At 40.9% G+C, this 26151-nt stretch overlaps 1 protein-coding gene across 4 annotated transcripts in view; it reads right to left on the minus strand.

Annotated features, from left to right (window-relative positions):
- GLIS3 (GLIS family zinc finger 3) overlaps positions 1 to 26151 on the minus strand; it is a 471393-nt gene that overhangs the window by 33985 nt on the left and 411257 nt on the right. For all 4 annotated transcript variants that reach the window (XM_074330482.2, XM_074330483.2, XM_019729930.3 and 1 more), the window contains one exon: positions 17774 to 17942. In XM_074330482.2, the coding sequence (XP_074186583.2) occupies positions 17774 to 17942 (169 nt within the window). The remainder of the gene's footprint in view (positions 1 to 17773; positions 17943 to 26151) is intronic.

The following is a 26151-nucleotide window of genomic DNA, read 5'->3' on the forward strand; positions in this document are numbered from 1 at the left end:
TTAGTTTCAGGTGTATAGCATAGTGGTTAGACATTTATATAACCAACGAAGTGATCCCCCTAGCACCTACCTGGTACCATATATAGTTATTACAATACTATTGACTACATTCCTTATGCTGTACTTTACATCCTCGTGACTATTTTGTAACTACCGATTTCTTAATCCCTTTACCTTTTTCACCCAGCCCCACAAACTACTTCCCATCAGTTGGTTATCTGTATTTATGGAGTTTTTTTTTAATTAAAGTTTATTGGGGTGACAATGTTAGTCAAGTTACATGGGTTTCAGGTGTACAATTCTGTAATACATCATCCATATATCACACTGTGTGTTCACCACCCAGAGTCAGTTCTCCTTTCATCACCTATGGAGTTCTTAATATAAAAAAATCTTAGGGCTCCTTTCTCCCTTAACTATTGAGATATGGAAATAAAGCTCAAAGAAAGTGAGGCATTTACTCAACTGGCTAATTTTCTAGTTCTCAGAGCAGTAGTTGTGGTCTTATGTAAGAATCTCATTTCTTGGTACTGGGTTTCCCAAAGGAGTATCCTGAGTTCATAAATTCATACAATCATAGAATGTTCTAGCTGAAGGGCACTAGAGCACCACCTATTTGGATGAGATAAAGTGGGCCCAGAGACATGAAATGCTTTGCCAAGTCCCACAGCTAGTTCTCCAGATACCACTTTATCCCAATAAGGTAAGATGCTTTCAATGGAGATGTGAAGCAAGGCAGAGAGATGGGCTGAGGGAGGATGCGAGAGGATTCCTGTGGGCATCTGAGATTTTGATCCTTATCACCGGGTGATGGGATGTATCAGCAACCTATTGCTTTTAAGAAACCTGACAATGGAGTCAGGTTTCCCAGTGTGCTTTGGTGAACCTGCTCAATTCTGAACTGGGGTTCTTGCCCAAGCTGGGCTTATAACTTTAGTCTTTCCAATTGGATAACTCCTTTCAAGTACTGCTCTTTCCCCTGTCTATGAATCCAAAGTATTTCTATGTTAACTAACAATTTCATTTCTTCAAGCAAAATTTACTTACTGTGTTGCAAGTCAAGGACATGTCATAAATGTGTCTTACTTTCCTTCATTTGTGCTATATAAGTAAGCAGTTCTAGCAAGTAATGTGGGACTGTGTTATAGCACTGCTTTGGGGCCTAACACTTAGAAAAAAAAGGTGTTTACATGACCCACTAGATTAAATGCTGGTTGATAGGTGCTTTCGATATTCCCCCCCTCCCCACACCACCATTTCCATGGGGGCTATAGACCTCACAAAGAAGGAAGAATGCATCAGAACAGCTTGTTTCATTGTATTCACATGAAAAATATTATTGATTTGCTGCCAGAGAGTAGAAATAATGGATACAAACTGGTCTATGGTGGATTGGGGAGGTCTTTTTTTATTCCCCAAAAGAATTGTGGGGTATCATCTGTGGTGGTTTTAAAATTTATCTGTGAAAACTAATCAATGAAAAATGGCTTTAGCAGTTGGCCAACTGCAGAGGGGGGAAAAAAAGCAATCCTTTTCAGAAGCTAAAAAGAAAAGCACAGTTTTAAGGATTTCACAACTGATTTAACATCTAAACCTCCCCTCCTCCCCCAATGATAATACCCCACTTTGTATAGCCAGACAGCACTCCATTTTAGTAGACTTTAGTGGTCTTTATAACGATTTATGAATCACTTCATGAATTCCTGGCTGATTCATCTGGGTGACTATAGTATCTACTTATACTTCCCTTCTGTCTCACAAAAGAGACAGTTGGACTCAGTTCAATCCAGATTTGTCCCCGAATGAATCACAGCACGTTACTGGGGGAACTGCAAATTGAATTCTGCTTCTGAGACAATCAAGACCAGCTTTCAGAAATGAAGAAACAGCCGCTGGGAAGTGTGGGTAATTGCAACACTGCTCATCTGGGCAGGACCAAAGCAGGCCAAGAGCTGTGTACGTCCATCTGAGGACTCTGCTCCAAACGAGTCCAAAAGGGAATCCAACCCCTGGAAGGGCTTAGTGCTTCTTTCTTCTTACAAGATTAACTGCAATATTAACTGCAAATAATTTATCATGTTGGACAAGACCAAGACTCAAAAATAATTGCTGAGCCTCCACAGTGTATGCCAAATGGAGGGCTATGAAGCTAGGTATATGATCACCAAGGTTTTCTGTAAAAGAAGATATATATATATATATATATATATATATATATATATATATATATATATATTATATATATATATATATATATATATATATATTTATATATATATATAAATATAAATATATATTTATATATATATATATAAATATATATATATATATATATATATATATATATATATATATATTTATATATATATATATATATATAAAGAAATAGAAACGCAGAGTGTTCTGGAGAAATGTTTCTCCACCTGGGTGTAGGAAGTCAGTTGTAAGTCAAGAAATTAAAGTAATAATGTCCAAGGCAGAGAAATATATTTTTTCTGGTAAACACTGAAATAGGGCCGAGGGCATCACAATAACTCTGTCCTCCCAACCCTCAGTGGAAATGAAACAGGAGGAGGGGAGAACATCCAAGATATGTTAAGAGAGTTGAACTACACAGGATACATTTAACCAAGAGCTGGAGGTTTTTGTGGAATATCTTGCCTACAGAATTGGCTGTGACTCCATTGTTTGTCTATTTCAGAATCTACGTGATGGGGAGAGAGGCAAAAAAAGTTTGATTTTGTCAAATCCTTTACAAAAAAATGTCAAGCAGAGGAAAATTTATCTAGAGTGGTCTCAGACGTTTGATGTCAAAAATTATGCCATGAAAAAATAATTCTGCAATGATATCACATCTTCAGCAGTTCTGAGTATGTCAAAATAAGGGGGATTAATTCATGGCTGTGTGGCAAAGGGAAGATTCTCTTATGTAGCATAGTCTTAGGCATAGAGGTCAGTCAGCATGACAGTAAAATGCAGATTTAAAAAAAATTCAGAAGAGAATGTTATGAGAATATCAGACGAGACATGGTAGAAAAGAAATACTATTTTTGTCTAAACATGAGAAAGGGAGGCATAGGTAGAGAAAAAATGACCCCTTGCATGCCTTTCTCATGATCTCAAACTGCAAACACCGGTTTCTTGACGACATCAGAAGAACTTTTAAACTAACTTCAAATGCAGTGCTCCTGCCAAGTATGGCCAGGTGCCTTTGAAAGGCATTGCCAAATGAGACCTCAAAAGTCAATAAAATTCATAAATTTGAAAAGAAACTAGCTGGGTGGTGGTTTGGTCAGTAATAACATGTGCCGTTCTTTGGCTAGAGAAATAAATTGGAGGAAACAGCATCTATTTAAAAATTCACAATTAGAGAGGGGCTCTTGGCTCTTACAGATAGAAAGAACATCAAATACCCGGATGTTTACTACCATTTTATATCTCCAGCACCTTATCCAGCACTATGCAACGATAAGTATTTAATAAATGTTGGTCATCCCTGTTGAAGAACTACTCTGTTGAATAGACCACTGGATCCAAAGACCTGGCTCCCAAATCGGTGCCAATGCTATTGTCCAGGTAGATAGTGCCTTTGTCCCATTTGTGCAAATGTCCAATTGGAGATCATATTTGCCCAGAGATCATAGTTTCTGTTTCTGAGGGGAGAACATCTTTTTCAAGGGAATGACTTTAATCATTTACTCTGAGGAAGATGATTGAAACAGAGAAAAGTTTCCTCCTTGCAACTAAATGGAAAAAACACCAAAGACTATTTCTCAGAAAAGGAAGCAAAAAGACCAATCCAAAGAACTTTGTTATGAATGAATAAAGAAGTTATGGTATATATACACAAAATGGAATATTATTTGGCAGTAAGGAAAGATGAAATAGGACCATTTGTGACAACATGGATGGATCTTGAGGCTATAATGCTAAGCGAAATAAGTCAGACAGAAAAAGCAGAGAACCATATGATTTCACTGATATGTGGCATATAAACCGAAAACAACAAAAGAACAAGACAAACAACTGAAAGAACAAACACTCATAGACACAGACAACAGTTAAGGGGTAACCAGAGGGTAATGGGGGAAGGGGGAGTGGGACTCTAGAAGAGGGTAAATGGGGTCTAATATATGGTGATGGAAAGAGAACTGACTCTGGGTGGTGAACACACAATGTGAGATATAGGTAACGTATTACAGAATTATACACCTGAAATCTATGTAACTTTACTAACAATCATTGTCCCAATAAACTTTAATTTAAAGGGAAAAAAAAGAATTTTGTCTTTTGGTTTCTGCTCACCTCCACAGTCTCCTGACCACTAATAAACACACAGTTCTTCACTTGCAAAAATACATGTAGTATCTTAGCAGCCAATTCCCTCAACTGTTCTGACCCAAGAGGGGAAAAGACAAAGTTGAGTTCCAGATCACACTGTTAAAACAATAAACAGAGGCTTCCTTTTGAACAGCCTTCTCTACGTCAGAGATGAGGCACTTCGTAATATGTGGATGTCTTGACTCAGGCTAGAACAGCTTGTGGGCTCTCACTTGGGGAATTCTGGCTCCATATGACTTGCTGTTTCAGAGAAAGCATATGAAAAGAACACACTGGCATATTTGAATAATGTAATGGCTTAGTTTGAACTCCATGTTGCTTCATGCTAATGCCTAAAGTAGAGGTTGCAAGAAAAGGAATTCTATTTTACCTCAAGCCTTCCTTGTTACTGTCATGACTCACTTTCCTGACTGAAAATCCAAGGGGACTAAAAAAACATCATCTTGGGCTTCACATGAGGTAGATTTGTTTGGAATGTGGGAACAAAATAAAGATGGCTGATTTGGCATTCAGAGGTGAAACAACTTTGTTGGCATTTAAAAAATATAGTTCCTTTTACAGACATTCTAATGGTTGGTTTGTGACGTGTGCTTGTAATTAATCTTAAAGGAAGAATTTTGTATTTTGCAATTAAACATACATGGAAAACAGTCTGATGTGAATGAATACTTGAACCACAAGGCAAGCTGTTTGGTAGAGTGCCACACGTATGCACATAACAGCGTCTCTTGCTTTGCCATAAAGTGACCCAGAGGAGAATGTGGAGATGGAAAAACAACAATCATCTGTTCAGGGATACGGTTACCTTTCCCAGAAATAATAAAGGAATCATAATCATAGTCCTTCCTTCACGTTCATTTATTCCACACAATTTCTTAGGTGCCCCCCTCTAAGTACTGAGGGGGAAGGGTTGTGAACGAGTTAGTTGTAAGCATAATGCAGTCTCTGCTCCTGAGGAGCTCCCATTCTAGTGGGATATAAGTAGATAAGTAAACAAGACAGTGTAATTTCAGGGCGTGTTAGACTTATGAAGAAAAACAGAGCAGAGTAAAGGAGTTCAGTGAGGTCGAAGGGGGGAATTTTAGACAGAGTGGTCAAGAAAGGGTTTTTTTTAAGAGGTAACATTTGACAAGACACCAGGAATGAATATACAAGTCAGGTAATGTTTCGGTGAAGGTACCTTTCAGGTTTCAGGAACAGCAAGTACAAAGGCCCTAAAGTGAGATGAGGTAGTGTTTTCCAGGAACAGTAAGAAGGCCAGTGTGGCTGGAACAGATTAAGCAAGAGGAGCAGTGGTAAATAAATTTGATGAAGGCCAGACCATAGCGGGCCATGCAGATTTCAAGAAGGACTTAGGCTTTTATTCCAAGTATGGTGGGAGAAGGGATGTGAGCAGGAAATCCTCAATGATTCGATGTACATTTTAAAGGGCAGGTCTTTCAGTGGAAGAAAGGCCTGTGTGCCTTGATGGGGTGAGGGTTGTGGGTAATCAAGACTGGATACGGGAGTCCAGTTAGGGGCATGTTGTAGTTGCGATGGGAGAGGATGGTGGTTAATTAGGCTTGGAGAAGAGGAGCTGACTAGGCTGAAATGTATTTGAACTCACAGAACATACAGATTAATCAGAAGTGACAGTATTTGGGAAAAAGGAGGAATCAAACTTGAGTCCTAGGCTTTTAGGTTTTTAATTTAGATTATTCCCCCCAGTGGAGCCACTCACAATCACTAGGTAGGTGAGAAGATAGTAACAGTATCACCATTTTCCCCATGTGTGTGACTACTAGGAGTATATCAGCATGGCATATTTAAGAAGCTGTTAGTAAGATGAGTATCTCTATGAGAAGTAAGTTCATTCTGAAGGTCAATAACCCAAAAGATATTTGCCACAGAGGATGAAGCATGGCTGTGGTCATGGATCAGTATTTAAGAAGTTTAAAGACTGGTGGGCTATTCTTCCCTGGAACAAACATGGAGAAGTACCAGAAACTTTTGACAGATTTAAAGAAAACAAATCAAAAAATGACCCCAAGTGCTTCCAATCTAAGACCCAAAGTTCTAATCTCTCCTTTCAAGGTTAAGATACTGGAATTTTCTGCCTCTTCACTGCTCACAGCATTGACATCATTCATTACATTCAGTGATTCTCAAGTAGGATGTGTGTGTGTGTGTGTGTGTGTGTGTGTGTGTGTGTGTGTGTATTGTTTTGGGGGGTGGATTTTGGATCCCCACCTCTCTTAATCTTGACTGTATGTGAAATTGACCACTTTATGGAATGCCAAACGAGGATAACTGTTTTCTGAATAAAAAGTGCTGCAGCCCCAACAAAGAGATATTCACAATCACGTGGCATTGTGCGACCATCGTATCCACAGACTCTAACAGGATGGTATAGATGCCAACATGCAAGCTGATAAAATTGGCTATTTGAGGTTATGTTTGTTTTTTGACCATGGCTTTTCTCAATGATTTCAACACTCAGGATTAATGAACTTTATTTTTAAGATTGACGACCAGTGTTTATTTGTCATCCTGTAAGTTTGGTACCTTTCTATACATGTGGGAAAGTGTCTGTCATATATGCTTGGGAGCAATGCTCACTGGGTAAACTGCAACTAAATTATGACACCCAGCAATGTGGATACCTCTTAACAATATTCCAGTCTTCTCTGATATAATAATAAAAGTGAGGCCAAGTTATTTCTGATATTAGAGCTCTAACGTTCAGATGTCCGTTACTTTATCTCTAGCATGGAGGTCATTGTTTTTTTTTTTTTTTTTTGATACTCAGTGACTCTTGAAAACCCTGGTATGCCTAGCTTGTATTATAAAATATAAGCTTTGAATTGCAAGGGACAAAACTGTCTTTTCAAATTGTATTAAAAACGAAAATAACATAAACCCCACTGTGCTGCCTCCTCAGTCTAAGATATACAAAGAAAAGCCTTGTCTATTTGAGGACTAGATGAACCATTAGTCCATGCTTTGTCATTTCTTCTTCTGTTGGGCACAGATTACATACTAAACTCTTGCCGGGTGGTTAACATCATAGGGAGGTATTTGGAATATATGCCAGCTCGCCAGGATATTCGTATTGGCTAACTACACAAATTCTTGTCCTCAAGATAAAGCCCAAACTCCTTAATGCAGTTCAGAAGGCTCCTCCCACATTTATCCCTGAAGCTCCATCCCTGTTCTCTCTCTCCTCTGACCTTTTGAACACACCCATGTTGCCTGGCCAGGTTCTATAGGCCCTCAGCTTTCCCGAGGACATTTCTTCCTCTATTCCTCCCTCCCCAATTTTGGGTTAAGTGATTTTCCAGCCCCCTGCAGCACTCTTTCATTACATCTGAAATTATGCTTGCTTGTTGACCTGGTTGGTTCTCATTAGACTAGACACTTTATGAGGGCAGGACTCCTGTCAGTCTTATTAACCACTATATCCTCAGTGTCCAGCATACTGCTTGGTATACAAATACTAGCTGAGTGAATTACTCAATAAATGAAGGAATCCAATGCTGATATAAATGTGATAAGCTTTAATATTTTATATGATGCTTCAGATTTTTATCCATAATCGCACATATACTAAAAGATTAAGAAAAGAGATGAAGAGGCTCCTGGTGAAGATGGCACAGTAGATAAACCCTGTGCTTGCATCCTCTTATGACCACATCAAAATTACAACTAAGCTGCAGAACAACCATCATGGAGAATCACCTAAGGTCTAGCCGAACAGAAGTCCTATAACTAAAGATATACAGAAAAGGCCACTATGAGACTGTTAGGAGGGGCAGAGACACAAAATGAGCTGGTACCACACACATGTGGCAATTAAAAATCAGGAGGTATATTTCAGCTGCAGAGGTTGCCCCTGAGGAACAAGGGTTCCAGCCCCATACCAGGCTCCCCAGTACAGGGTTTTAGTCCAGGAAGAGAAGTCCTCACAGCTTCTGCCTGCAACTTTTGCCTGTGAAAACTAGTGGAGGTTGTGGCTGAGTGAGACAGAGGGCTGCTGGAGTTTCAGGTGTTCCTTTTAAAGGGCCCTTGCATGGAATTACTCACTGATGGATTGACTCATGCTGAGCTCCTTCACTGGGGCAGTGGCTCCAAAGGCATCAGGGACATATGGGGAAGAACTGAATTTTCTGGCTTCAGGGCGAGGGATGGAGGGACAGCTTTCTCCCAGAAAGAAGTGCTGGCAGAATCCACTGTTTCTTTGTTTAGCCCTCCTTCCCTTACCTCTGTGCCCCCAGAATGCAGACACAGGCGGCTGCCATATCTGAGTCTCCATCAACCTGGCTAACACCTGTTGCCCTGCTCTGGTGATTTCCTGAGACCCTGCCCCACCCAATTTGTGGGCCTACTCCAGTGGCTTCCAGTGGCTTTTCCATATAATCTGTCTTGCCTCATGCTGCGGACTTTCCTAAAAGCTCTTAAAGGAGCACAAACCCCAAACAAGCAGTGATCTGACCTTGGTGTGCCTCATACCTCTTGCTAAGCAGCCACAAGCCCAGCATTAGTGGCAGCCATCCTTGGTTCACAGCTTAGCCTCTCCCAGTCACCTTTAAGCCCAGCACAAAGGGCAACCATCTGCAGATCACCTTGTAGCTCATACCAAGTGGCCTTGAGCAGGGCAAAGGCAGAGACTGATGTTGGCCTGCAACAGAACCCATTCAGGAAGCACGAGAACCAACACACATGGTGGCCATCTTCAGATCACACCAGAGTACCATGCACCCCACCTCCACAAACAATGCACCCAAAAGACAGACTGGGCAGACATCAGAGTCCTGCTAAAGCAAATCTTGCTCCATGGGGTCAGCCCCTGCACAACAGCTTCTCCACTGTAGTTACAGCCAGTTCTCACAACCAGTCAGCTGGAGGATCAATCCCTCCCACTGACATGCAAACAGCAACCAAGTCTCAACTAGAACAAGAGGGCACACTCAATCCACACAAGGGAAACTCTTGAGGATTCAGCTCAGGTGACCAGGGAGACTGTGCCGCTAGGCCTCATAGGACACCTACTACATCAGGCCACTTACTAAAACCAGGAGACATAGCAGCCCTACCTAATACACAGAAACAAACACACAGTGGAAGGCAAAGTGGGGAGACAAAGAAAAAATGTCTGAAATGAAAAGAACACAACAAAACTCCAGAAAAAGAACTAAATAAAATGAAAACAAGCCATCTACCAGATGCAAAATTCAAAACACTGGTTATAAGGATGTTCGATGATCGCAGTGAGAACTTCAACAAAGAAACAGAAAACATAAAATTAGAGATAGAAATCATTAAAAAAGACCTAGTCAGAAATGACAAATAACTGAAATTAAAAAAATACATTAGAGGGATCAATAGTAGATTAGATGAATCAGAGGATCGAATCAGTGATTTGGAAGATAAGGTAGCAGAAAACACCTAATCAGAACAGCAAAAAGAAAAAAAGAATCCAAAAAAAATAAAAAATAAAACAAGGACAGTTTAAGAGACCTCTGGGAAAACATCAAGAATACCAACATTTGCATCATAGTGGTACCAGAAGGAGAAGAGAGAGAGCAAGAAACTGAAAGCCTATTTGATGAAGTAATGATGAAAAACTTCCCTAACCTGGTGAAGGAAAGAGACATACAAGCCCACGAAGGGCAGAGTCCCAAACAAGATGAACCCAAAGAAGCCCACTCTAAGACACATCATAGTTAAAACGCCAAAGGTTAAAGACAAAGAGAGAATCTTAAAAGCAGGAAGAGAAATAAAGTTAGTTACCTACAAAGAAATCAGCTGATTTCTCAACAGAAACTTTGCAGGCCAGAGGGATAGGCACGAAATATTCAGTGATGATTTACAAGGACCTACAACAAGGATTATTCTACCTAACAAGACTATCATTTAGAATCAAAGGACAGATAAAGAATTTCCCAGGGGGGGGAAAAAAAGGTAAAGGAGTTCATCACCACCAAACCAGTATTACAAGAAATATTAAAGGGACTCCTTTAAGAAGGAGAAGAAATAAAAATATTAGAAAAATGAATAATAAAATGGCAAAAACTACATATCTATCAACAATTACTTTAAATGTAAATAGATTAAACGCTCCAATCAAAGACATAGGGTAGCTGAATGGATAAGCAAGTAAGACCCTTACATATGCTGTATACAAGAGACTCACTTTAGATCGAAAGACACATAGAGGCTGAAAATAAAGGGATGGGAAAAGATATTTCATTAAAATGGAAAGGAAAAAAAATAAAGGCTGTGGTAGCAATATTTATGCCAGACGAAACAGACTTTAAAACAAAGGGTATAACAAGAGGCAAAAAAGGACCCAGTAGTCCCACTTCTGGGTATTTATCTGAAGAAACCCAACACTACTTCTAAAGGACATGTGCATCCATATGTTCATTGCAGCATTGTTTACAATATCCGAGATATGGAAGCAACCTGGTATCCACCAATGGATGAATAGATAAAGACGAGGTGCTACATATATACAATGGACTATTACTCAGCCATAAAGAATGAAATCTTGCCATCTGCAACAACATGGATGGACCAAGAGGGTACTGTGCTGAATGGAGTAAGACAGAGAAGGACAAATTCCATATGATTTTACTTACTTATGGAACAGAAGGAACAAAATCAATGAACAAACAAATCAGAAATAAACTCATAGATGCAGAGAACATTTTGATGTTTGCCAGATAGGAGGAGGTTGGAGAGGATGGATGAAAAAGGAGAAGAGATTCAGAACTACAAATTGGTAGTTATAAAATAGTCATGGTGATGTAAAGTAGAGCATTGGAATATACTATCAATAATACTGTAATGGCGATGTGTGGTGTCAGATGGTACCGGATTTAACAGGGTGATCACTTCATGGGTTGTATGGATGTCTAGTCACTGTATTGTACACCTGAAACTAGTATAGTGTTGAAGGTCAACTGCAATTGAAAAATGAAAAAACAATGTTTTTAAAACAGAAGAGAGAGGAAGATTATGTGGAGAGGGAGAGAGAGAGAAAGTCTGTGAACGAGCTCAGTGGGTGAATACACCAACCAATGTCCCTGTTTGCTCAGAAAGTCCAGAGGAGAGAAGGACAGCAAAGCAACAGGCCTAGTTTTGAGCTGTTCACATGCTACACATGCAAGTAAGAGAGAATGGCGAGTACCAGGCCTGTAGTATTGAAGACCACAGGAAAGCAGCGTAGGGAACCCCAGCAGTGGATGATGGCAAGGGATGCTAAGCATTGTATGCACGCGTATGAATGTGTGTGTGTGTGTGTATACACCCACACTCACACACACACACACACACACACACACACATGTCAGAACAAGTATTGATTGTGTCAATTCATGCAGGTTACGTCAGATTGCGGGAACTTTCAGAATTGGGATCACCACTATCTAGACCAATGAATCAATGGGAATGATCCTTTCTTGGAACCCCCCACCTAGACAGTGGGAATTAGCAAGGACCTCCTATTTCCTAGGCATCCCCCTCACTGATCCCTTTCCCCTACCAAAGCCTCTTCAGCACCTACCACTGGGACATGCAGCCCGAGGCACTTTGGAAGTCACAAGGAAATTTAAGGTTCCTGCCCTCAAAGAACTAATAATCAGTCAGCAAGGTGACATCTGGGAAATGGTAAATAGATTAGACAGATAATTAGAACCAAGGGAGTTAACGGGAGGATTTGTATCTGTGAGCTATAACAGACAAGAAGGCTTTCTGGGTTGAGAACTAGCTCCAAAGACTAAGTAACAGTCAAGAATATGACAATAAGGGGAGTCTTTAAGTAGAGAAAGATTCTGAATTAAGATGCAGAAACCAAGTCAGTGAGCAGACTAGAGTGGTTTGACTAGAGCTGAAGAACCTGACAGTTGCAAAGATGTTAAATAGAACACAGGAACACAGTCGCTATCTCTGACCCCTTAGCATCCAGCAAAGCTACACTATGTTCCCAATGCTCAATTAGAAAATGACATCTGCGAAGACCAGCCCTGGTGACTCAAAGGCACAGAAAGAACGCACATACACCAAAGAACTTAGAATTCTAGCAATTCCACATCTGATATGAATGAAAAACAGTAAGACTTCCCATGACTTGATACAGACTTAAGAAATTGGCATTTCTTATTTGGTTAAGGTGTTTTGAAAACTCTCTGAAAAACAACTGTCCGTAACATTGTCTGCTGTTGATTCCTGTACGAGGTTATATGCTCCCCGAGGAGACCTTTCCTTAGTTTTAGTCTTCTATGGCTCAGAGGTGGAGCTCATAGGAAATCGTATACCAGTCGCTCCTCTAGTCAATCCACAAGTCCCCTTAAGCTCTGCCACTTGTACTATAGAGCACACCATGTTGGTGGCTCTCATTAGAATGGAGAGCAGCAACTGACATGTACAAGATGAACGGCACAAATCCAACTGACTTATTATTGGGATTGCAAGATTTCTCCATCTCAAAGAGGCACTTCTATCAATATTTTGATTTTTTTCTGGTCTAAAAGACATACTATGAAACTCAATGAATTATCATTTCTTAAGACACTGGGTTCCTCTTAAAGGAAGCCACTATTCTAACGTACCTCTGGCTTGTTCAACATGACATAGTAGTAACACACTACTTCCCATAGTAAGTTTAATCCAACATTAGGTGATGTGGTGTGATAGTGCTTAAATCACTGAAATGATGTGTCATTCAGACAATATTTCACAATAAAAATGGAACCTCATCAAATTGATAGTACTTGCTTTTATTTTGTTTTACGATGCTTAAGAATCAAAGAACCTGAGGCTAACTGAATAGATGTGGTAGACCTTTCCTGACTTCTGACAGTGACTCAGCTCATTTTATTAACAAGTTAAAGCTAAGTAAATTATGAATCAATGCCCACAAAGCAGGAAAAAATGCCAATTTCCCACTAAAAATCGCAAAGTGTGATAAACCTATTTCCGTTAAGAAAACTGCTAGAGTTTTTACTGGGGGATTTCCCAGGCAAACAGAGGCAAAGATATATAAACCAAAAGCGGAAAGTAAGCACACTTCCTCTTAGTGTTTTTATGCTGGACACTAATGCAAACACAGTGAATAATTCAGGACTGTTTCATGTCATCCTCCTCTCCAAACCTGATCGGAAGAGATAACCTTCCACACACTTGCTCATTCCATTTGGCCTGGCACAGGGATGGGGCATACATCCTGCGGGAAGAGCAGAGCAGCAAGGCAAAACGTCCACTTCATTCATCCAGCCACGTAAAGTACCACCACCTTCGCCTTCCTCTCTATTTTCCCTTCCATGATTATTTACACTATCAACCACTGTAATCATTTAACAACACCCTCTGGCTTCTAAACCTGAATCTCTCAGCCAAGCCAAGGTTGCCTGTTTTTATGTTAGCAGCAACAGCTACTGAGTGTCTGCTTTATGCCATGTCATATGCTACATGCTTTACCTGCTTTGGTTCATTTACTCCTAATTCCCTATAAAGTGCAAACTAACACTCAAAGGAGCTAAGGAATACCATTTCACCTATGTGGTTTTCCTGCCAAAAATGTTTACAAAGAATCTGTTTAGTACAAAACAATCAGACATAGCCAAACAGTAAAACATTCTGCAAAACAAAGGTCCCGAGTTCTTAAAAAACTGTCAGTGTCAGAAAGACAATAATAATGATGATGGTGATGGTAATTTTTAAAAAGCTGTGGAATTTCATTAGATTCAAGACCAAAAAGAAATGAGAATTGGGATCCTTGTTAGATCCTGGATCATAAGAAGAAAGAAAAAAAATTTTTAGCTGTAAAAAACATTGTTCTCACAACTGGGGAAATTTGAATGTTGATTGTGTATTAGATAATACTACATCAACGTTAAATTTCCTGAGTGTGAACATTATACTGTGATTTTGTAGGAGAATGTCTTTTTTAGGGGCTCTCTACTGAAGTAATTAGGGCTAAAGTTCAATGATATTTGCAACAATCTCTCAGATGGTTCAGAAACAACAGGCAACCAAAACAACAAAGGATCACAAGGCACAGAAGGAAAGACAAGAAGAGATAGAAAGAAGATGGCAAAATATAACAATGGGTGAATATGGGTGTAGGGTACATACGTGTTCACTGTACTATTCTTGAAGTTTTTCGTATGTTACAAACTTTCAAAAGAGGGAATTGAAAAAAATGAAAAATTACAGAAACAAAAATGTTAAAAAGAAAAACCAACCCAAGCATCAGGAATAGCTAAGGAACACAGTCAAACAATTAGCTACTGTAGGAGCAGGGATGTTGTTTTTGACTCTAATAATGGCTAAAATCTCTTATTTTACACATTTATTTTTTTAATGGCTGAGCACAAAAAGAAGATACATAGATTGCTTTTCTCTTGTAGTCTTATAAAGAGTCATTATGATTACTACCACGTTTCCCTGAAAATAAGACCTAGCTGGACAATCAGCTCTCATGTGTCTTTTGGTGCAAAAATTAATATAAGACCTGGTGTTATTTTAATATAAGAACAGGTCTTATGTAATATAATATAATATAGTGTAATATAATACCGGGTCTCATATTAATTTTTGTTCCAAAAGACGCATTAGAGTTGATTGTCCGGCTGAGTCTTATTTTTGGGGAAACACAGTAACAAGAAAAGGAGATGAATTCCCTTGTGTGTTCACAACCCAGAGTCAGTTCTCCTTCCATCACCATATATTTGATTCCCTTTACCCTCATCTACCACCCCCCTCCCCCTCATAGATGATGTAATGCAGAATTGTACACCTGAAATCTATGTAATGATGTAATACAGAATTGTACACCTGAAATCTATGTAACTTTACTAACAAGTGTCACCCCAATAAACTTTAATTAAAAAAAGAAAAAAGAAAAGGAGATGAAAAAGAAGAGGTCCCAATTGATAATTTCTTAGCTTCACTACTGTGAAAATTAATAAACAGAAACCTCATTTAAAATGGAGTCAGGAGGCTAGAAGAGAGAACTCTCATGCACATGTCACACAACGCACACTACTGACCCCAACAGGAAGAAGCATACTTTATACCTCTGACAGGAAGTGATACTACAGGATACTTCAGCAAGAGGAAAAAGATTCCTCCTTGCCCAGGAACAGTTCAGCCAATGGGAGACTGCCATAACTCAGCCAATTAAAAGTCACATATTTCGAACTTCCAGTTTCCTCCAATGGACTCTTCCTTTACAACAGCTCCTCCCAAGCCCACAAAAGAGTATTCTTTCCTTTGTTTCTCTGGACTTGCATGTGGATCGCCATTAGACTACATGTCCTGAATTGCAATTCTTTCTTGTTCCTGAATAAACTTATTTTGCTGGAGATATATCTGGCTCTCTATGTGTTTAAGGTCAACACTACCTTGTGGAGTAGGATTCTCAGCCAGGCAGAATGCAATGAGATGAATGGAAAGCCCATGGCTAATGTCATTTAAAACCCAACTGGAAATTAAATAAAATGCTAAAATGAATAAACTCATCTCAACTTACAGGAATACATCCAATAACAACAAAGATTGCCTGTCTCCAGTGTCTGTGAACTTAATACAGGGTTATAATTCATACTGCTTTGGAGCTGATCCTGTGGGAGGAGGCTTATCATTTGTAGGCACTTTAACATGTAAAGAGAACTGTTAAAATAAGTCTGACGTCTTCTGGTTTCTATTTCTAACTGGCCATGAGACACATCCACACAGATCTCTTACAACCGGCTAGAACTCAAAAAATCAAGTCCAATTATTATTGTTCCTCCTTTCTCACTCTTCCCTCTACGCAACACCCTCATTTCCTCCATTCTACACTCTTCTTATGTTTTCAATTTCTGTTAATGGCACAATTTTCCATCTTGATATCTAAGGGTGAAACTCGGGTAAATTTTGGCCTCTCCTCTTTACTCCACACATACACTAAAAATTAACACTTCTTCCTCTTGAATACATTCTCCATCCTCATGGCTTTGCCTCAGTTCAAGTCCTCATATTGCTCACAAAAGACTCCTGGACTAACCTCCTTCTTCTTTTCCCTACCTCCTGCCCCTGTTTCCAGCCTCAATTACTCTGCCATCTTGTCTCCTGAGTCCTTTCTCTATCACGATAATCTGATGTACTTGTCTCCTAATAAAGAGCCTATCATGGTTCTTACCTCATGTCATCAGCCATGTACACTCTGGATGAGCCTGAGCTACTGGGACCTTCCTCCAGGTGTCTATTTGCCCCTCCGCATCTCGTGCCTATGTTCCTCTTGCTGCCTTGGATGCTATTACCAATTTATCCATCTGGAGAAGACTTAGTCATCCTTCAGTGCCTAGATTATTCAGTCTTTCTTTCCCTCCCTCCCTGAGGCAGAGTTGGGGACATCCTCTTTGAGCTCCTGTGGCATCTCTATTACATCATTTAGTCAAACAGAATGACTATACTTTGCTTACATATCTGTCCTCATCACTAGTCCTGTAAGGGCAGGACCATGCTTTAATAGTCTGCAGAAACCAGCACAACGTCCAACACATAGCAGATTCTTATTAAATTAACAGATGTATTACTAAATAAAGGGGTAGGTATAAATATAAAAATATATGGTTTATTGTATTTAAAAAACACATTTTTAAAAGCTCATAGACTATGCCAACAATGATGAAACCACAGATCGCTGGTGCAAGCCAAGATGCAAAACTTTTATTCCTGCTGCCTATTCAACCCATTACTTTGCCCACCAAATGTTCAGTGCCCTAGGATTTCACGGGAGCCCACACAAGAACTTTCTGTCCCCCTGGAGGTCAGAGAGTAACCCCTAGGTAGGTCAACTGAGGCCAAATGACAAACAGAGAGGAGCATAAGAAGAATGGCAGGCTTTCCACATCACTGGAGGGTTGGGCAGTCCAAAGACAGGGACCAAAAGGTCAAGATTTAAAAATTTTCTCCCAGAAACTTTCTGAGGGTGGTATCCAACGTAAAGCATTCAGTGAACAGCCCCTTTCAGGTCACAGGATAAAATCCTGTGCCCTTCTATGCTATATTCTCAAGCTAACACTACCGATCTGTGTGCTGAAAGGTACCATCTTACATCTGGAAAGCATTTCAACCTGCGGAGACATTATCTTAAGATTGAGTCCCTGAAGCAAACTAAGGTAAGGTGGGAAAAGACAGAGATATGCTGATGCCTTTTCCCAGCTTCAAACACTTTAGTTGGCTATTGCCAATATCTTTTCATTTTTTTTCCCCATGGAAAATAAAACAGATAATGAGATATTTGATCCACGCGCTGTGTGTATGTACTTTTAAAATGTCACCTTTGGGTAACTCAACCCACCAATGGATTATTAATAAAATTCAGCAACTGTCAAAGCACTTCTCTGTGTGGAGGGAGGTTTGGCGGCGACACCTATTAGAAGACAGAGACAGATGGCCTTACCTCTCAGCTCCCGCGTCCACAGCTGTGAGTGGAGGTAACTGGGAGGAAGGGTTGTGGGGGCTCCCCTGTACATTATGTCCTGGAGAAGGGTGACTGACAGGATGCGGGGGTGGCACGGCCCCAGCAGCTGTTCCACTTCGGCTTGAATGATTGCTGGAGAAAATGGAAGCTGAAATCAAGGGAGAACAAGCATCAGACTGCGCCCCAAATGAAGCCCACATTTTTTAAATACCTAAGGCTGACAGCAAGCATATTTTAGGGGCGTGTTTGTTTTTCTCTTGATGGTTTTAAGGGAACAGTTCTCCCCTCGCTGGATATACACAGCTTTTGTTTCATGGTGGAACGGGTTCCCCAGTTAATGTGCCTTTATGGGCTGCCTGAGGAGCTCATATTCTGCTCGCTCCAGGTTGACATTCATGGTTTCTCATAAGCACTGACTTGCCCTGCCAGTTCCCTGTCTGGACAGTGTATAATTAGTCAATCTTGAAATGTTTGCATCTGGGTGAAGGTCTCAGGATTAGCACTTCGCAGTCACAGGGGCTGGGAGTCAGGTAACAGAATATTCGCTCTGCTGACCTAGAAGGGAGCAGCATAAGCCTTCTTCCTCTTCTCATCGCTGCTGCGAGCCTCTTGGGTCAGGCTCGGGTCTCTCTGTCACTGCTAAATCAATGTAATGAGAACGGAGCCTCGCCTGATCCTAGCACCAATGCAGGATCCTACACTCTTTCGACTTCAGAGTCTAACAGACCCCAGCCACTTCCCCAATGGCGTGATGGATGCATGTACTTGGTCTTCATCAAAAATGAGTCCTCTCCTAACACCACAAAATATGAAAAGGGGGTCTGAAACACACCGCTTGGAGAGTCCCTCGCTGTTGCCTATTATGACACAGACAGTGAGTTACAGCCTCATTCATAGGGGCAGCCTAGCCTTTGAGAACTGTACGTGACCTCAAACTTAAATATGTGCCCATTTAGATTGGCTAATTGGTCCAATGTCACAGAAGAAACTGGAGCTTGTCACTTTCAGAGTCTATCACCATCAGAGAGGCTCTCTCAGTGTCTGGAACCTACTCACTAGACATCTCATTATAGTGCAATCATACCAGCATCATTACGCTGACTCTCTTTAACTTCCTCCTCTATACAAAGCTGTGCTGAGCTCTGTGCTATCCCTGCTCTTTTTGAACTTACTCTACTGATATCAAAGAATAAATGGATTTTAAAAAAATAAAAGAAATCAGGCTAAGGATTAAGAAAAAGAAGCCACATAATCAAAGAGATTTGAGGGTTTAAAAGTTCAGGGAGCTGTATTTTTAGACCAGTACCACTTTTCTCCAACCTCTCCTGGATAGAATTAATACCCCAGATGACCCAGCCCCCCTAAGCTTAATCCAATGGAATGAGAGTTCAAGTACTTAAAGGAACATGGGAAGAGGCAGAATTACCATCTTCCCGCTCAAAAACTACTGACAGGGGTGTGATCTGATTTGAAGGGTTTATTTCTGGTAAGTCAGCATTGTGTCAGGTTAACTCTTGTCCTCAGAAGCCTGCATCCACCACAACCTTCCACGTCCTGAAGAGGTGGTAAGACTAGAAAACGCTTACCAGCTCAAAGAGGCAACACACAGCATCTGTTGTGCATCAGCCTCCAGAGAAGTTGCACATTTGCAAACTTGCTAGAGTCACCTTATGAATCACTACCCTCATTTATGCTCAGCTCGCCCAGGCAACCACAATTCTCCCTGCATTCCAAATAATTTTACCCACGGGAGAAGGCTGTTTGGAGTCACTGTGGCAATAGTTTTATATTGGTGTTTGTCAGCATGGTGCTTGGTGTTTTATATACTATTCCAAAAACTAATGGAATAATAAGAGGTCACAGAGACACCGTGGAAACTCAGCTATCGTTTTTTCCCTGCCTTAGTGTAGAAATGTGAATTCTCCTGCTTGTTTTGTTGTAGTTGTTGAATGTACCCATCACTTATTATCCCTTGGAGGTATTTCTGTATGTTTGTGTGTATCATAAGGGGAGCACTGCCCCTGATATTTACTAACCTACAGGTAACAGGGAAACCTGGTGTCCATGCTCTATGCTCTCCTCAATGGTTCAGTAGAAAATGGCGTGCTTCCCAGAGGTCTCCACTAGCTATATTCACCACATGTTTGCATGAACCACAATGAAATAGTCCGGGAAATTTGGTATTTTTTTGCAGCTTGCTGTACACTGAAAGCTAGGCCTAGTTAAGGGCCTCTCCTTCATCCCATTTAATAGCCAGGACCAGTCGTCCATCATCCATCTATCTACTCATCCATTCTCCAAGATTATTTTTTAATTCTACTAAAATATATTAAATGCTTACTACGTGCCAGCCACTCTACTATATGTGGGTCCTTGTCCTTGAGGTGGTTGCTGTCTAGTGAAGGAAATAGACCTCTATACGCCAATTCTACCCAAATACAAGACTTACTAGTATAGAGCATCAAACAGTGTTCAAAGCACTTTAACATACTATCTTACTTGTGGCTCCGCCATGTGCCCTAAGCTCTGGCCAAACCAGACAACTGACCACAGCTCGAATATATCATGACAATTTATGCGACTGTGCTTTTCTCTATATTGTCCTCTACCTTTGCTTACTTATTTTAACACTTTTGTTCTGTGTGCAGGGTTACTTGTGTTCTTCTCAACAGCCAATTATTCCACAAATAGTTATGAAGTACCTACTGTGTGGCAGACACTGAGCTAGGTCCAGGGATAGACTAGGAAACGAGATAACCTTGGTGCCTGGTATCTCCAACAGCATCATCATGTTGGTTTGCTAGACAAATAAGAACGAGCACAATCTACATGCTAGCCAGTGCAGTCCTCCTTGGGGCTCAATGAGTAGTTCAAGGCAGAAACATTTATCCATCAGCCTCTATTCCCCACTAGTCAATGGTTGCCCCAGGGTACACCTTTCTCACACTTCCACGTAGGCACATGTATCAGAGTAGCTCAAGGTTCTCAGAGACGCTCAATACCAGGGCATCAGAGATACTCGACGGCAGAAAGCCAGAGGGAGATGGTGCACTTGAGGGGAGGAGCTACCAAATTATGCTGGTGCAGCTGGTGCAGCAATGGAATAGGCGGAATAGATGCTAGAGAGGATGTGAGGTGGGGCATACAGCACTGAAGCCTTAGAAACATGCTGTGCTGAGGTCAATGTTAACAGACCAATAGTGAAACATAATCTACGGCTCTTCCATCCACTGCTACAGCCAGTGATGGCATTAGAACAGGCAGCACCCTTTGACTAAGGGCCCCACGTGAATAAAAAAGGGAAGGCTTTAGGGTTTAATTGAAAATATGAATTTGGGAAGTATACTGGACAATTTCTTACATAGAGCCTAAGAAATTATCTCTTGGCAAAACGAGGCTCATGACTTGCCCATGACAGATGGGATGAGAAGTATAGGATAAACTTTCTTCTGGTGAGATAACTTAGTCGAAGCTTTAAATTCAGTGTCCACACAGAACACTTTGCATGCAGATCCAGGGCAAAACTGCTGGCTATGGATGCTGCGTTGTGACCAATACAATAACCAGAGATTTAGAGGAAGGAATAAGAGACACAATCGTGGCTTTACAACATACGACCCATATCTCATAAATCTTTCTAATCAAATGGACAAAACTCTGAAGCCAGAGAGCTGGAGCTTCAGTAGGATTGCCCTTGGCCTCTACCAAAGAGCCACGTTTCTCAGAAATTGTCACTATGGCACAGGAAATGCCTTTCCTACTAACACTCCTGGGAGTTTCCAACTATATTGCAGTCCTACATCATCCAGACTTCCAACTTACTTAATACAGTCTAGGACTATTCTTTTACTCATTCATTCATTCCAACACAATTTCTCAGCCCCTACCTCTGTACCAGGTAGGTCCTCGTGCCTCTTAATGCGTGAAGTCTGAACACCTGCTACCATGTTAGAGTGCAACTATAAAGGTCATTCACAAAAGAAAAAAATTCCCTCCATACACACTCAAAACGATTTTCCAAACTCAACCAATAGGGCATATGAGGCCTAGCAATCAAAGCATAAGGAAGCGAACTGATTCCTCTAGAATCCAGGGCAATATTAACAAAACTGTTGTGATCAAATCAACCGGCACACACAGGCTGCCCACAGGGGCGGCCTTCTTTGTCTGGTGTCACCTCAGGGGTCACTGCTGCTTTCAAGGCTGGAAGAGGGCTTTTAGGTGGACCTCTAGATGGGGTTGATGACTGGCAACTGGAACAATTGATTAGGCACGGCAGAGGAACATATTGGAAATTCTTATTGCTTTTGTGATTAAGAGATGGCGGACTCCCTACGGAAATAAAAGCCTGGTCTTGAGAAGAATTCATGAGCTCTGCCTTCAGCCAAGGACCAGGAGCTGGCTTCCCTGCTGCTTTGGGCTTTCTCTCTCTCCAGGGCTTGGCTTACTGCCATCCCTCACCCTGTCTCCTGTAGAGGTAGGTGAATATGACTCATTTGGGCTTTATAATTTTGACAAAGCAGCATCTATTGATCTATATGGTCCCCAGATGCTCTCTCACTGGTTATTGGGACTGGGGGATTCTAGACTGGTGCCTTTAACCAGCTCAGGTTAATTTGGGTTAATGCAGCTCTCTCCACGTCCAAATGAAGAAACAATTAATCTCTCTTTCTAATGAGTATGGACAGGGAACCCTTGGGGATACTTCAGCTGTCACGTATTCACTGTGTGAATGGAGGGAGCAAAGAAGTGTTAGTGGCTCCATCTTGAAATGAAGCCCACTTGTCTCTGGCCCACGCCCAGGACCGGGAAGCCTACCATCAGCATTGCCTGGTGACTAAGTTTTCATCATTTCAGAGGACAGGGGAAGACTTCCCTTGCCAGGTTGAGTGAGATACATTAAAAACAGCCAATTGGAGGGCATACTCTTGTTGAAAACTGTATGGGCAGCTAGAGTCCTGTTTCTCAAGTTTTGATGTGCAAACAAATTGCCCGGATAAAATATTGATTCTGATTCATTAGGTCCTAGAGGCAGGAATGCTAAGGTTCTGAACGTCTGTCCAAGTCCCCAAGTCCCTAATGAAGCTGAGGCTGATGGCTCAGGGATTGCACTTTGAACAGTACTACAGCACATCTCAGCAGCATTTCCCCTTGTTGCTGCCCCACACCTCAGAATCAATAGTTAGCATGTGAGTACTTTGCAAACCTTTCTCCAGTTTCCTGACAAGGAACTTAAGGTCTAATCGGACTCCTGATTAGGTCACGTGGCTGATAAGTAGAGAATTCAAACCCAGGAAGTCTGATTTCAGATCACACGCCCCTAACCACAATGCTATATTGCCTCTCAAATGCAGGGTGAATTCAAGAGAAGGCGTAAGAGTGTTGATACTATATCAGAGCCCCTGGACCTTCATGTGCAAAGGCTAACTGGAGTCATTAGGTATTCTTCCTTGCCAGATACATGGGTAGCTTTACTACTAAAATGCTTGTTAGGATGCAGAAAGTATATTCCCATTTCTGTTTCTGCCTATCCTAAAAGCACCGAAGTGATCTCAGCATGAATGAGAGCAATTTTCCAGTTCTGAAAATTAATTCAGGCAAGAAATTAACTGAATTATTTGGTTTAGAAAACAAACAGCTGGTAGGAAATGTGCTTTTTCCCAAATAAAGATTTCAGATGCTTGTCAGAGGCATATCGATCTATTGGTGGGAAAGAAGGAAGGCAGGGAGGGGTAATTCATGAACAATCAGATATGTGCACCTGTTACCACAAGTGAACATGATGTCGCTGGCTCAAAGGCTGCCACCTCTGTCAATAATGCATGAAGAAGAGATTTGCTGTGCAGATCTGTTGCCACTGGGCTGTTAGTAAATATGCATTTGGAGTCATTTATAATTACTTAAAAGCCATAGTGTTGCTCTAATGTTGGGACCTTGAGAAACGACATTTAATGCTTGGTGGCTGGTACATGCGAGGGATGAGGTATGAGTTTACCAGTCATCTCCCGGGCAGTAGTTCCAGGGTCAGGGCACAGAGGAATAAGCTAATCAATGATACCAGGCTACGTTGACTTTCACAGATATATTCAAAAGAATCATAGGCCCCATTCAAAAGGTGAGCTTAACCTTGTCTTTCTGTCTCTTCCCTCCCATCCCTCCAGGAGAAATTCGTAGCTGGAAAGGATTCTGGGAACAGTTGAACCACAATGGAAATTTTGGTTCCTTTGGCCTCACCAGAAATTGGGCACTGGAGATAGTGTCAGGGTGGTTACTGAGAGAACAAAGCACATCCACTGGTGGTCAAATGGACTTGGATTTGAATCTCAGATTTACCAATTACTAGCAATGTGTCTCGAGCAAGTTGCTGAACAAAAGCTCAGTTTCTTCATCTTAAATAAGGATACCTCAAAGAATAATGAGGACAATTATATAATATATAGAGAACACTTAGCACAATGCCTGGACCATGGTTAAGTGCTCAATACACCACTCTTGTTATTCTTTGGCTATTTATGTTACTGCACTTATATAAATGATTACTGTTATTAATAAGCTAGGGAAGAGGAAGGCACATGTTGCTCCAAAATGGTTAATCTCCAATAGCGTGTGGCCTCTTACCTGAAGAGGCATATAAATATAAACTGTGGACTAGCATCATTTTAAAATGCAGAAGGGTGTATATATACATCATGCTCTCCAGTAATAAGCACTTTTGTTCAATTTTTCTAATGCAAGTTGCTATAAAGTGTGCAGGGCCTAAGAACGAATCCTCATAGGGTTAAAATGTTCTACTTATTTTGTATGAGTAATACACACCTTTGAGTTACAACCCATAATGCGTTTCAATTTAAAAGATAACATGTCATTTTCATGCATGACTGCACTTCGTTAAGGAGTGAAAATGGGCTGTTACTAAAATGTCAACACAACTGCCCCTCTTGAAGCTTAGTTTACCTTAAAGTAGTTTTACATTTTCAGCACTTCTTTTTGTTTGTTGCTCCAAGAGCATCAAGATCCAGCCATGGTTAACTTTCAGAATGCAAAAACAATTACCCTTCAGTCATTTTAAAGAAAATGACCAGTGCTGGAGTGACTGGAGTTTTGGTCCCCAAGAGTGAAAATTTAGGCCCCAACACCTTCTGCAGTTCTTTGTATTTCACCCTGGAGCAATTTAATTGCACTGTCCATTCAGTGGAAAACGCTCTCATGGGACCGAAATTCACAAACCAACCAGAGCGAGTTTTCTAACAAGGACAAGCCCCTGTCAGGATCACTTGGAAGGCTGCATTTGATACGGAGGTTAATTGGTGAATGGGAGGTGTCTCAGCTAACCCTTGCCTTGTTGCCTATGAAAAAAAAGGGGCTAGTTTTCCTTTTTCTTTCCTCCTCATGTCTGGGCATTTTCGCCCCTTCCCTTCTCTCTCCAGCAGGAAGGGCATCATTCCACATTCCACCTGTATTAGGGAAAAGTAGCTTCTTAAGGGTTTGCACAGTCATTTCTCTAATCTTTCCCTTCTCCTTGAGGCATGAATAATTTTAATATTGCCAATCCCTAAAAATCTATTCTCTCTGCCTGTCTTTTTCCCCCTCCTACTTTGCGGTGTAGAGTATCATTATCCAGCAGCCCTGATAAGAGGATAATGAAACAATCCCTCCTCAACCGATTGGGTGGCTGTCAGACTAAAACGACACCACCTGTACATCCCTGACATGCTACCCCAAGCTAATTGATGGCAAACAATGGTAACTGTCACCACTGCACTAAGACAAAGAAAACATACTCGTGTCACCTGATGGGTGAGCTACCTAGCAACTGATAAATAAATGTGTGAGGGAGATGTTCTATTAAGGTAAGAGAGGGTACATCTCTGAAGAACATGCCTATTAACTTTGAGCTTAAGAGCCCTGCTGTTCACTGGGGAACAGAAATAAATAAGGTAAAATGAGAATTTATTGATGTCTGCACAGTTACATGAATATTCAGGTTCTCTTACAAATAGATATTCCCATATGAGCTCCAAACTTCTATGTAGGCTGCCCAATTACATTTCCATAACATGCAGCTGGATTTATAGCCAGGGAAGAAGTTACTGGTGTCTGAAGGGGGATACATACTTATATGCCTTTCTGCAATACGCTGCTGCAACTAGAAGGTAATGGCTAAAGATATCCACGTAAACGCCAACGGTTACCATCAAATGTTCTGAAATAACAGACATAATTAACTTCAGGTTAGGAAAAGCTCCTGAAACATCTGCATTTCAGAACAAAGACATTTTGTTACAAGTAGAATGGCATCATCTGGCAGCTCTCTCAACTTCTCCGGGACCAACATTTCATGCAGCCCTCTCGTGTCT

The sequence above is a fragment of the Rhinolophus sinicus genome, chromosome 16 (assembly GCF_057876585.1).
Source record: "Rhinolophus sinicus isolate RSI-liver-muscle chromosome 16, RSI-T2T, whole genome shotgun sequence".
Lineage (NCBI taxonomy): Eukaryota > Metazoa > Chordata > Mammalia > Chiroptera > Rhinolophidae > Rhinolophus > Rhinolophus sinicus.